This window comes from Chiloscyllium plagiosum, chromosome 32 (assembly GCF_004010195.1).
Source record: "Chiloscyllium plagiosum isolate BGI_BamShark_2017 chromosome 32, ASM401019v2, whole genome shotgun sequence".
Lineage (NCBI taxonomy): Eukaryota > Metazoa > Chordata > Chondrichthyes > Orectolobiformes > Hemiscylliidae > Chiloscyllium > Chiloscyllium plagiosum.
The window spans coordinates 44,693,995-44,707,465 of record NC_057741.1 but is presented as its reverse complement, the minus strand read 5'-3'; the positions used below and the strand labels follow the sequence as shown (position 1 = coordinate 44,707,465).

At 39.6% G+C, this 13,471-nt stretch overlaps 1 protein-coding gene across 10 annotated transcripts in view; it reads left to right on the top strand.

Moving 5' to 3' along the window:
* The window catches only part of dennd4a (DENN/MADD domain containing 4A), a 150,318-nt gene that overhangs the window by 25,469 nt on the left and 111,378 nt on the right, over window positions 1–13,471 (top strand). For 7 of the 10 annotated variants that reach the window (XM_043674608.1, XM_043674611.1, XM_043674610.1 and 4 more), the window contains exons 2-3: window positions 5,476–5,790; window positions 11,819–12,068. In XM_043674608.1, the coding sequence (XP_043530543.1) occupies window positions 5,486–5,790; window positions 11,819–12,068 (555 nt within the window). In that variant the 5' untranslated portion in view covers window positions 5,476–5,485. Of the gene's footprint in view, window positions 1–5,031; window positions 5,162–5,475; window positions 5,791–11,818; window positions 12,069–13,471 lie in introns of those variants that run through there. The other 3 variants (XM_043674614.1, XM_043674613.1, XM_043674605.1) reach the window with 2 other exon arrangements.

Here is a 13,471-nt window from a genome sequence, read left to right as displayed (position 1 = left end):
TGGAGGCCAATATCCAGCAATATACCACAAGGATCAGTACTGAGACCCTTATTGTTTGTTACATGCATAAATGATATCGATGAAAATGTGGGGAAGAATGTTAAACAAATTTGCAGACGACACCAAGATTGGTAGAGTGGTTAATAGTAAAGAAGATGGTTGTAGATTACAGGGAAGATATATGTGGGTTGGTCAGAGGGGCACACCGGTGTTAGATGATATTTAACCCTGATAAGTGTGAGGTCATGCACTTTAGAAGAAGCAACAAGGTGAGAGTGTATGTAATTAATGACAGGACACTGGGTAGCTTGGAGGAACAGAGGGATCTTGAGATAATTATTCACGGATCCCCAAAGATGTAAGAGCACGTGAATAGGATAGTCAAGAAAGCATATGGGACACTTGCTTTCATCAGTTGTGGCATTTTGATTTGTTATTATCACATACCTAGGTACAGTAAAAAGTTTTATATGCAGTACAGGCAGCTCATAACATAGAAAGTTGGTAGGGTGATTGAACAAAGCGAGGAATACAAAGTTATGGCTGCGAAGAAGGTGCATAAAAAGCAAGATCAACATTAGATTTGAAATTTGAGAGTTCCAGTCAGAAGTCTAATAACTACAGGGATGAAGTTGTTCTTGAACCTGTTGGTGCATATGTTTAAGCTTTTGTACCTTCTGCCTGACAGAAGAGGTTTTAAGAGATTATATCCTGGGGGGGCAGGGATCTATGATGATGTTGACTGCCTTTGCAAGGCATTGAGAAGTATACATGGAGCCAATAGATGGAAGGTTGTCTTTCGTGACGGACGAGGCTATGTTCCCAATTCTCTGTAGTTTCTTATGATCCTAGACAGAGCAGTTGCCATACTAAGCTGTGATGCAACCAGATAGAATGCTTTCTAAGGTGTATCTTTAAAGTTGGTGAGAGTCCTTATGGACATGCCGAATTTCCTTGGCCTCCTGAGGAATAAGAGGCATTGTTGTGCCATCTTGACCATCGCAGCAATGTAGGTGGTCCAGGACAGATTGTTGGTGATAGCCACTCCCTAGGAACTTGATGCTCTTGACCATCTCCACCTCCGCTCCATTGATATAGATAGGGGTATGCCACCCTCCTTGCTTCCTAAGTCAATGATCAGCTCTTTAGTTTTGCTGACGTTGAGAGAGAGATCTTTACACCATTCCACCAAGCACTCTATCTCTTCCCTGTACTCTGTCTCGTCACCGTTTAATCCACCCTACAGTTAGTGTCGTCAGCGAACTTGTAGGTGATGTTGAGATGATATTTGGCCACACAGTCATGAGTGTACAGGAAATACAGTCGGGGGCTGAGTCCGTATTTAGTGGGGCGACAGCGTTGAGAATTGTCATGGAGGAGGTACTGTTGCCTATCTTCACTGATTGTGGTCTGTGGGTCAGGAAGTCGAGCATCCAGTTGCAGTGACCTAGGTCTCGGAATTTGGAGATTAGTTTGGGGTTGGGATTATAGTGTTGAAGATAGAACTGTAGTGAATAAGTAGGTATTGAGATTTGGAGAAGATTTGGTATACTTAGGTATTCGTAGGCATAGAGTTTAAGAGCAAGGAGGTAATGTTGGAGTTGTACAGAGCGTTGGTCAGGCCATAATTGGAGTTCTATGTGCAGTTCTGGTCACCTCACCAGTGGAAGGATGTGATAGCGCTAGAGAGGCTACAGACGAGGTTTGCCAGGATGTTTCCTGGGAAAGAGACATTGAGTTATAAGGAGAGACTAGATAGACTTGGATTGTTTTCTTCAGAGGAGTGAAGACTGGGGAGGGGATAAGGGGACATGAATGAAGTTTATAAGATTATGAGGGGTATGGACATGTGAAAAACGAGCAGCTGTTCCACTTGGTTGAAGCGTCAATCATGGGAGGGCATAGTCTTAGGATAAGTGGCAGGAGATTCAGTGGGGATTTGAGAAAAAATGTTGTCAGTTGGACATGGTAATCTGGAATGCACTGCTTGGGAAGGTAGTGGAAGCTGGAAACCTTACAACCTTTAAAAAAATATTTGAATGAGTATCAGAACGTTCAAGGATATGAGGCAAGTGTAGGAAATTGGGATTAGCGCACATTTAGTGGTAGATATGAGAGTGCAGACTTGATGGGCCGAAGCACCTTTTTTGCACTGTATGAATCTGTTCCATTACCCTGATGTACTTGAGTAAGGTATAATTTGTTTGGTTAGCATACAAAACAATACTATTCATTGTATCTTGGTACATGTGACAATAATAAATGAAATCAAATCAATCCACTCTTGCTGTGGTGCAAAACTTTTGTAGTTGTAAAAATTCAGACTTAGATGGCACAGTGGTAGATCCCTACCCCTGGTCCAAAAAGGCCTGGTTCAAGTCCCATTTGCTCAGAGGTTTATAATAACCTCATGCAACAGGTCCATTTAAAAAACAGGTTAAATTAAAAACAAACAAATTGTTGTTGCGTCTTGCTGTGAATATAATTAGTGACCTTTTTACATAACTACTTTCTGGAACATTTGTAACATGTTTATTATGGGATGGCTATAAACACCATTGCACACAACTGTCTTGCACCTGTTTAATGTGCACCAAGGGCAACGTGCCCTTCACCTCAACTGATCGTACTTCTAATGCTGTTGGCCTTTCTAAAGTAGAATAAGACTTCATTCAGATTGTGCAGTTTTATGTTGTCAGCTAATTTGTTTGCCTCTTAACAAAAAAAATTAAAGGACCTCTTAACAGCCTGTTTGCACAACATCCTAAACCTGGGATTATTTGTTTACTTTGTAACTGGCTGCCATTGAATTTAATCTGTAGTTAAAGTAAAAGTATTTTTCTGTGAACTCTAAGTGTTTGTATTGTAACTGTAGTGCTCGTAGTACATTCCAATCCACCCATGTACAATAATCTGGCATTCAAACTGATGGGAGAATTTGTAGACTTACTGTGATGCCAATAAAATGATGTTACAATGATCTTCCACTTTAGCTGTGGTATTGAGCTATTTCTCAAAAGAGCATTGTTAATTTTGTGTGCTGTATTACAAGCATGGAATGTATAATAAAGTACTCTTGTTTATTTAACATTTCATTTATAAATTACTCTCAATTCTGTTCTGAATTTTCCCGTTGTTTCTTTTAAGATGAAAATCTGCTTTCCAAAATTCTTCTGTTATTTTGAAAACAAGACTGCTTGTCCTATTACTTGCTCACTCATTCTCCCAAGACTCCAAAACTATGTAGTTCTTTAATGCAATTAGTCTTTTTTCTTCTCATACAATCATTGTGCTTTTCAAACCTAAATTGGCAATAAATAATCATTACAACCTCAAATCATATTTACCTGTGTTCAAAAAAAGGCTATTTGGCCTCACACATTCGTTCTGGTTTGCCTAATGAGTTTCTCAGCAAATGTCGTTCTCCTGATATCTTCCTGGAGTTGTACACATTCTTCCTTTTCAGTAAACTGTCTAATTCTCTTTTATATGCCTTGATTGAATCTGTCTCCACTACACTCTTAGAGAATGCATTCCAGACCTGAGCCACTTGTATGAAAGCATTTTCCCCATATCATTTTATTGCTGTTTTTACTTATTACTTCACATCTGTGCCATCTTGTTCTTGATCCTTTCCTAATGGAGAACACCTCACATTTATCTTGCACCTTACATTTTATCATTTGTTTTAAGCTTGCTGATATCATTTTGACCCCAGCATCCCCACTTCGCAAATGGAAACAATTAAATTGTTTGTGCTATGTTGCTTTCGTTTACTGTAGTAGAAGGGTTAGTCTTTAACTCTGTCTTTAAGTTGGTTACATTGTATGAAGCGTACAGAATATTGCTATGGTGGTTGGAACATAAGCCAACCAGCACTCCTAAGTACTGAACAGCTGCTGACTATAAAAGAATAAGTCGATTGTAAATAATTATTAAAAGTTGCATTACTAATATATTACATATTTGTCAGTGTAAGTGTAAGCCACATAGTTTTAAAATTAAAACAAATATCAAAAGTGCAAAAAACAAACCCCCAGCAAACCCTGCTTTGTTGGCAGGGAATTTGGCTTTTTGGTTTTGGGTGCAATTGAGGCGATTGCTTTGCTGCAGTCCATTCTCCTGATTGCTTTTGTGTCTCTTTCTTTTTCACCCATCTTGCAATTTTACTCTTTGTCATGATTCAGAAATTGAAAGCCTGTTTTTGGGTGGTTTGTTACTAAATCATTTTTGGGTTGAAATGTACTCATTGGATTCCTGGTGGTAGTCCAGGTGGACACCAGAGTCGGAGGCTTCACGCTCTAATGATGGCTGTGGGATGAAAGACTGGATTTACTTGTTTGAAAAATGTTGCAGAGAGTTTCTCCTCTACCCATTAGTTCAGTTGGCCTTGGCAGATTTATTTAAAAATTTCAATTCAGATGGTCGTGGTCGCCTCCATGCTGAGGTGACCACATCCCCTCAATGTGTGTCAGCAGCACCCACTATTCCAATGTACCTATGCCCCGACATTGCAAGCCCAAAATTGGGACTCCTGCACCAGAAGATTCCTGCAGCAGTGAGTAAGAAGGGAGGTTATAGGAACCCAGGATTATGGGAGTGCGATAGGAATCTGAAGTTGAGGCCACAGCTACATCAGCCAAGGGTTTTGCTAAATGGCAGAGCAGATTCAAGGGCTGAATGGCCTCCTTTTCCTTTAGGCAGAAGTGGGTACTGCAGATGCTGGAGATCAGAGTCAAGATTAGATTGGTGCTGGAAAAGCACAGCAGGTCAGGCAGCATCCAAGGAGAAGGAAAATCGATGTTTCAGACAAAAGCCCTTCATCAGGAGGGCTACTTTTCCTTTACTTGTGTGTTCAAAACTCACTTTCATCCTTCTTCATTCCTGCCTTCTATTTTTAATTTATTTCCTTCCCCACTCTTTTAGCTTACTTCTGTTCCTGCTCTCCTAAACCATAGCTAAACCAAAAGCACCAATCACTGATGTATCTCCTTTGCATTAAATATTAATAGCCTTCTTCCTCAACTACAGAGAGAAAAATGCCAGCCCAGATTACCTCAAAATAAATTGGTATCAGATGATAGTGTCAAAGGCCTGTGTATGGATATCATTGGATCATGAATAGGTTATTCGACAGATTAAATGTGCTCTCTTTTGAAAGGCATGTAAACAATTTTTCTTTTTAATCTCAATCCTTCGCTGTATCACTTTGGATTTTGATTTGAAGCTCACTGTATTTGCATGTGAAATATGATCAAATGAAGAGTTGGGGTGGTGGGATGGAGTAAAGAAGATGTTTATGTGGGGATACGGGATATAGAGTCATTAAAATAGCTGAACCTTTTAGAATTTCAACTAAAATTTCTGACCTTAGAATTGCTCTATGATTTCCCTTTTTCAAGGGTAGCTTCAGTTTGCCTACCTGCAGTGACAGATTAGTGTTTGCACTGTTTTGATGATGTTCTTGCATTTCAGGTGATCTGCCATGATGGAAGGCCCACGTGTTGCAGACTATTTTGTGGTGGCAGGCATGACTAATGCTTCAAAGCCACTCGAAGAGGAAATACAGTTTAATGACAGCTGCCACAAAATAGCTAAACCAAAAGCACCAATCACTGATGTGGCTATTATTGTGAAATCATTGGGCGAAGAAGTTCCCCAGGGGTATACGTGTGTGGAAACCACTCAAACTGGATTATCGGCTGATCTCAATAATGGAAGCTTAATGGGCCCTCAAATTTTGCTTTGCTATAAAAGGGGTCGAGATAAACCACCTCTGACTGACTTGGGGTACGTAACTGAAAGTTTATACAAATTAACATTGATCCAAATTATGCATTGCAAAATCATGTGCGATTTTTCTTATCATGCAAACTTTTTGTGTTCCATGTCTTGTCTATCATAATCTCCAGTAAACTGTTTAAAATATATGGTGATATCACAGCCTAATGAGATCCAATTGTTAATCACTACCACCTGTACAGTAAGGCCGAGATACTGCATTATGCACATGGGTGAAATGTTGGTACTTGACAGGCTGCACATGATTCCTATTCAGATAGAGAGCCAATTTCCTCTTTAATGTCTCGATTGAACCTGCCTACCTGCATTTGGGTAGTTCATTCCAGATCCTAACCATTCTGCATTAAAAGGTTTTTCCTCACATTACCATTGCTTCTTTTGCTAATAACCTTAAATCTATGCCCTCTTTCTTCCCATTTCCAGAAATGTACTATGAATTCAGAAGAATCACAGTTCTTCTCCCAAAACGCAGCTAGGAGAGAAAAAGCAAAATAAATGTTGGCTAATGAGCATTTTAAGGACAAGTATTTGACTGGTAGGGAGACTTGGTTGGAGTGCACCTAGAGTACTGTTCATCTTCTGGGCTCATTGAGAAAAGAATAAACCGGAATGATAAACATATTTTCTGTTCTGCTATTGGGAAAGATTGAGCATGCTATGGTTCTTCTCTGGAAAAGAGCAGAAGATGGTTGATCTGATGGAGATTTGAAAATTATGCAAGTTTTTTTTAAGGGTAGCCATAACCTTTTCAAATGAGACCAGAATTACTCGCCTTAATTATAAGATGATTGCAAATAAATCCAGTAAGAAATCCAGAAGAGTTGTCAGAATATGGAACTCATTAATATACAGGAAATATTTGAGAGGAAACTGGATAGTGTTATGACCAAGCCCAAAAGGATGAATAAATTCTTCCCATTTTTTCACAACTGATGTTGGTTTTAATAGTGTTTGATTTTTTTTTAATAGAATTTTTTTTAACAGAATCACAGAATTGTTACCATGCACATAAAGACAATTTTATTGTGTCTGCAACAACTGAGTGTTTTCACTTGCTACCAATCTCCTGTCTTCTTTCCAAAACCATGAAAGCATAAAGTGGAAAGAAGTTGGTTAATTGGTCCACAATGTCTGCTCCGCCATTCATTGAGATCCGGCTGATCTGCTAATCCACAACTTGACTTCCCTGCCTTAACTCCCACAGTTCTGGATTCCATTACTTAATTAAAGATCTGTCTGTCTCAGCCTCTGAGAGAAGAGGGAAAGAATCCTTCCTATCCTTGTCATAAGTGGGTGATCCCTTACTCTGTGATTATGTCCTCTGTTCCTGGACTCTACCACAAGAGGAAGCAACTTCTCCTCATTTACTCTGTTTCCCTAAATATCCCCAGAATCAATATGTTTAAATAAGGTCTCCTGTCATTCTTATAAACTCTGATGAGCACAAGCTCAACCTACTCAACCTCTTCCCATAAGAAAATCACTCTGTACCTGGAGCCAATCTAGAGAAGCTTGTCTGGATTGCTTCCAATGCTAATACCTGTGACCCTGCCCATAATTTCTGTTTAAATAATCATCTACCCTTTTGAATGCCTCAATTGAGTCTACTTCCATCATTGCTTCTTTTGCAAAATTTTTAAAATCTATGCTCTCTGGCTCTTGATCTTCTTGTGGGCAGGAACCACGTCTTCCTATCTACTCTATGTAGACCTCCTATGATTTTGAAAGCTTCCCTCAGATCTCCTTTTAGCCATCTCCTCTCCAAGGAAGACAGTCTCAACTTCTCCCATCTATCCTCATAACTGAAGTTTCTCATTTCTGGATCTATTCTTGTAAACCTCTGTGCACTGTCCAGTATATTCACATCCTTCCTGAAGTATGGCATCCAGCATTGTACACTGTACACCAGTTAAGGACTGGTTGGTGTTCTGAATGAGTTCAGCCTTGTATTCTATGCCCCTATTAGTCAGCCTAAAAACTGTATGCTTTACTAACAGCTCTCTGTACCTGACCTACTTCCTTCAGTGACCCTCTCTGCTCCTGCACATCATATAAAATAGTACCAAAGTGTATGACCTACATCCTTGCATTGAACTGTATCTGTCACCAACTGCCCACTCCATCAACGTGTCAATGTCCTTCTGAAATTCTACATTGGCCTCACAGTTTACAATGCTCTCAAGTTTTGTATCATATGCAAACGTTGAAATTGTCCCCTGCACATCAGGATATAGATCATTAATATATAATGTAGCTTCACTGAAACCCAAAAATACCCAGTAACTGTTGTTCTCTTTATCCTATCCTAAGCCAAATTTGGATCCACTTTACTATTAAACCTTTTATTCCATGAGCTATAATTTTGCTGCCATGTCTTGTATGTGACACTGTTTCAAAAACCTTTTGGAAGACCATGTACATCACATCAACTTGCACTTATTTACCTTCTCCATTACTGCTTCAAAAAAATCTCCAGCCAGTTAGTTAGACACAGTTTTTCATTAACAAATCCATGCCACCTTTTCGGATTAGTCCATATTTTTCCATGTCATTATCATTCTATCCCAAATAATTGTTTCTAGTAATTTCCCCAACACCAAAGATGAACTGAGTGCTCTAAAATTGCTGGGCTTATCTTTGCAATCCTTATTTGAAGAAGGGCATCATGTCTGCAGTTCTTCAGTCTTCTGACATCCAAGTCCAGGAAAGTTTGAAAGATTAATTATCACTGGCTCTGCACTTCCACACTCACTTCCTTCAGTATTCTTGGATGTATCTCATCTGCACCTAGTGCCAAGTAATGACGGCTTATCCATTGCTGCCACTTCTATATTCAACTTGTTTCTCCTCTGTATTTTCTATCAAACACCTGTTATTGGCACAGATGTTCTTCTTCAACTTAATTTCTATTTCCTTTGTCCACCAGAAATCTCTGGATTTGTTTGCCCTACCTTTCCCTTTTGAGGGAACATGCCTTAACTATGCCTGATCCATCACCCCTTTTGAAGGTAGTCCATTGTACTGCTACAGTTTTCTCCCACCAACTTTTGGTTCAAGTTTATCCAGCCCAGCCTCATTCTTGCTCCATTGAAGTCCTTCAATGCCTTAAACCTTATGATACGATGATCACTGTCCACTAAATATTCCTCCACAGACATGTGATCTACTTGGCCTACCTCATTCCCAAGAAGCAGGTCTAGCAAAACTTCCTTTCTCATTTGAGTGGGCACACAATGTTGGAAATTCTCATGACCGCAATTGAAGAATGCTGCCTTTTACAAAGACAAGGAGAAGGAGCTGGCCAGAGTTGATTGGAAAACAGTGGAGCAGCAATGGCAGGAGTTTCTGGGGGTTTTCAGGAGGCACAGCAGAAATTCAACTCAAAAGTAGAGAGACTGAGTGCTCCTCGGATGCTGCCTGAACTGCTGTGCTCTTCTAGCACCACTAATCCAGAATCTGGTTTCCAGCATCTGCAGTCATTGTTTTTACCTAGGGAAGAGCAAAGCAACCATGTGGGCAGCTCGATTGGCACAGTGGTTAGCACTGCTGCCTCACAGCACCAGAGACCCGTGTTCAATTCCCGCCTCCGGCAACTGTCTGTGTGGAGTTTGCCCGTGAGAGCATTCTCCCCGTGACTGCATGGGTTTCCTCCGGGTGCTCCGGTTTCCTCCCACAGTTCAAAAATGTGCAGGTTAGGTGAATTGCCCATGCTAAATTGCCTGTCGTGTTAGGTGAAGGAGTAAATGTAGGGGAATGGGTCTGGGTGGGTTGCTCTTCGGAGGGTCGGTGTGGACTTGTTGGGCCGAAGGGCCTGTTTCCACACTGTAAGTAATCTAATCTAATCATGACTGACACGGGAAGTTAGGAACAGCATGTAATATGGCGAAAATTAGTGGAAAACCTTTGAAAACAAGCAAAGGACAACTGAAAAAGCAATAAGGAAGAGGAGGATGAAATATTAAGTTAAGGTAGCGAGTGATATAAACTAAGTTGTTTTAGGTACATGTAACGTTAAGAGAGAAGCAAAGGTGGACATTGAACCACCAAATGAGGCTGAAGAAATAGTAATGAGGAATAAAGAAATGCCAAAGGAATTTAATAGATACTTTGCTTCAATCTTCATGATTGGAGACCTTATTAGCATATCAGAACTTCAAGACAGTCGAGAGGCAGAGGTAAGTGTAGTGGCCATCACGAAGAAGAAGGTGCTGGGAAGCTGAAAGATGTGCAAGTGGGTAAATCACCTGGACCAGGTGGAATACATCCCAGAGTTCTGAAGGAGATAGCTGAGGAGATTGGGGAGGCCTTGTTGGAAACCTTTCAGGAGTCACTGGAGTCCAAGAAAGTCTCCGAAATCTCTTATCTCCCTCTTGTTCGCTCTCCTCTCTTGCGCGCTTTTGCTCTATCTCACTCTTGCTCTCTCTTGCACTCTCTTGTCTGTATGTCTCCCTCCTCTCCTCTTCCTCACTCCCTCACTCTTCCAGCAGATACATTGATGGCTTTTGGTTTTCACTTGCATTCACTGCCTCCTAATCTATGGTAGGTATCCAGTTTGTTTTGACCCCACATTCAAAACATTATCTGTGCTACCCATGAATCTGCCATTAATAATCTTTTGAAACTTGCCTTTTTAATCAGGTTTGTTTCTTAATCCAGTTCTTCTACTGCCACTCCCCTAAGTACCTGGGGATATTTTACTACATTTAATTGCATTGTATAAACTTAGTGGTTTGCTGTTGGAATTGTTTTAGACTGTCTGGTATTTGGTTTTGGTTGAATGAAAAGTCAGAATGCTGACTTCAATATTGTAGTGATGTTCTCTATAACTCCATGCAGTTTGATGTCACTTCAAACATCGAAAGCTGTTTAGATTTACACACCAACAGAATCGCAATCAGTTCAGGGATTGTAATCCAAAGACAGCAGTGCGAAACATGAAAAGCAGGAGTAGGTCATTCAGTCTGGTGTGTTTCCTCTGCTGCTTAACATGATGGTGTCTGATGCCACCACATTACCACACTATCACTGTCTTCCTAAAGCCCTGGACATCTTTAGTTTCTAGAAATCTAACCATTTATTTCTTAATTATTTCCATGACCTGACCGTCACAGCCTTCTGCAGTTTCGAATTCCACAGGTTTACCACTGACTGAAAAGATTTTTTCTTAGCTCAGTTCAGAATAGCTTATTGTATATTCTGAGACAGTGATCCCTAGTTCTACAAACTACCCCACCTACAGATAAAATGTCTGTGCTGCACTGTCAGCATTTTGTTTTAACAGTATCCACTCTTATTCTTCAAGTGAATACAGGCCCGATTTTTAACTAACATTTTTAAAACAAATTGCTGGAAAAGCTCAGCAGGTCTGACAGCATCAGTTCTGAGGAAGTGTCACTTGAACTGAAACGTTAATTCTGATTTCTCTTCAGATGCTGCCAGACCTGCTGAGCTTTACCAGCAAATTCTGTATTTGTTTCTCATTGACAGCATCTGTAGTGCTTTTGGTTTCTTTTTAAAACATTTGATTTTTCCCCAATTATTACCATAATGGATGTAGGTTTGCTCGCTGAGGTTCATTTTCAGACGTTTCGTCACCATACTAGGTAACATTTTCAGTGAGCCTCCAGACGAAGCATAATATATTAGTGTGCAGTTAGAGCATTATTGATTGTTTAATGCTTGCAAGAGGATTATTACAGTTAGAAAATCTGTGAAAAAGCTGAAATTAATATATCAAAGTGTGGTTTTCTTAGATTAGCATAATATGCTTTGAAAGATTTCTTAATGGCCATTTTCTTAGATGGTCAATTTTGGTATTTGTTCTACTGATTATAAGTGTGAGTTCTAGCATACTTAATATTGAACCGCTTATTTGATTTGTGATAAGCAACTCATTTTGAATTCTAAATGCAACATATTCCAAACTCTAAATGTGTGAAGCTTGCTTGATGAAGCAGAATTAGTTTAGTGTCATTATGACTTTCCCAGCAGCTGATCTACCTGTTTTGCTTTCTAGAGTTTTATATGAATGGAAAGAGAGACTAAAGCATGGATGTCAGATCATTCAAACTACGCCTTATGGCCGACCTGCTAATATCAGTGGTGGGACTTCATCTCAACGAATCTATATAACGTACCGTCGTGCATCAGAAAATATGGCCCAGAATTCCTTAGCCGTCACTGATATTTGTATTATTATTCCAAGTAAAGGGGAGACTCCACCACACACTTTTTGCAGAGTGGATAAAAATCTAAACAGCAGCATGGTAAGGTCAACAGTCTACATTCAGGTAACCTTTAGGGTAGAGTAATGGATATCGTCAGATACAAGTGCTAAGTTAATTATACTCATTGTAAAGATTAAATTGTAAACAGTCTGTCTAATCTCCTCTCAACATTGTCATCTCAATTGTAATGCTATCTCTGATTCTATCTTAGCTCAGAATATTTGTGTTATGAAATACAGCTTCTTGATATTACTTTATGAAATTTAAAATTATTGTTATTTTTACTTATTTTAAAAGGTTTATCCTTTAGTTTGCAATATTGCAGCAATCCTATAGAAAAGAACACATTTTCTTTAAAAAGGCTTTTGCTTCAATTAACTATCAAATCATCTTCCTTGTATGGATCCCACTGCAAACATCGATGCATTCCCTGCCATGAGTTGTGAAAGACTGCAGCAGCTGTCGTGGTTAAAACAATATCATTACTAGAGAATAATTGGTTTTTTTAGTAAGGCACAGTCGAGATATGACGACTTTTCACCTCCTGCGAGATTTCATTGTGCGTGTCCAAGGATTCATTGGGCTGCAGTTTGAAAATTCTGAGCTGAATTAATTCAACACATTATAGTTGATGGAACACTAGAGGTTTTCAACATATAAGATAAAACTGATTTGAATAGTTTGAATTGGGTGAAGAGATCATAAGACATAGGCGCATAAATTATGCCATTTGGCCCATCGAGTCTGCTGTGCTATTCAATCATAGCAGATAAGTTTCTCAACACTATTCTCCCGCCTTCTCCCCGTAACCTTCGATCTCCTTAACTATATATCTCGCTCTTAAATTTACTCAATAACCTGGCATCTACAGCCTTCTGTGGCAATGAATTCCATAGATTCACCACTCTCTGGCTGAAGAGGTTTCTTCTCATCTCTGTTCTAAAGGGTCTTTCCTTAAGTCTGAAGTTGTGTCCTTGGGTCCTTGTCTCTCCTGCTAATGAAGGCATCTTCCCAATGTCCATTCTATCCAGGCCTTTCAGTATTATGTAAGTTTCAGTTAGATTCTCCCCTCCTTCTCCTAAGCTCTGTCAGGTATAGACCTAGAGTCTTCAAGTTTTCCTCATATGTTAAGTCTTTCATTCCTGGGATTGTGATTTGGAGATGCCGGTGTTGGACTGGGGTGTACAAAGTTAAAAATCACCCAACACCAGGTTATAGTCCATCAGGTTTAATTGGAAGCACACTAGCTTTCGGAGTGACTCTCCTTCATCAGGTGGTAATGGAGGGCTCAATCCTAACACACAGAATTTATAGCAAAAATTTGCAGTGTGATGTAACTGAAATTATACATTGAAAAATTGATTGTCTGTTAAGCCTTTCATCTGTTAGAATACAGTGATAGTTTCACTTCTTTCATGTGTAAATCACAAAACCCTTTTTTT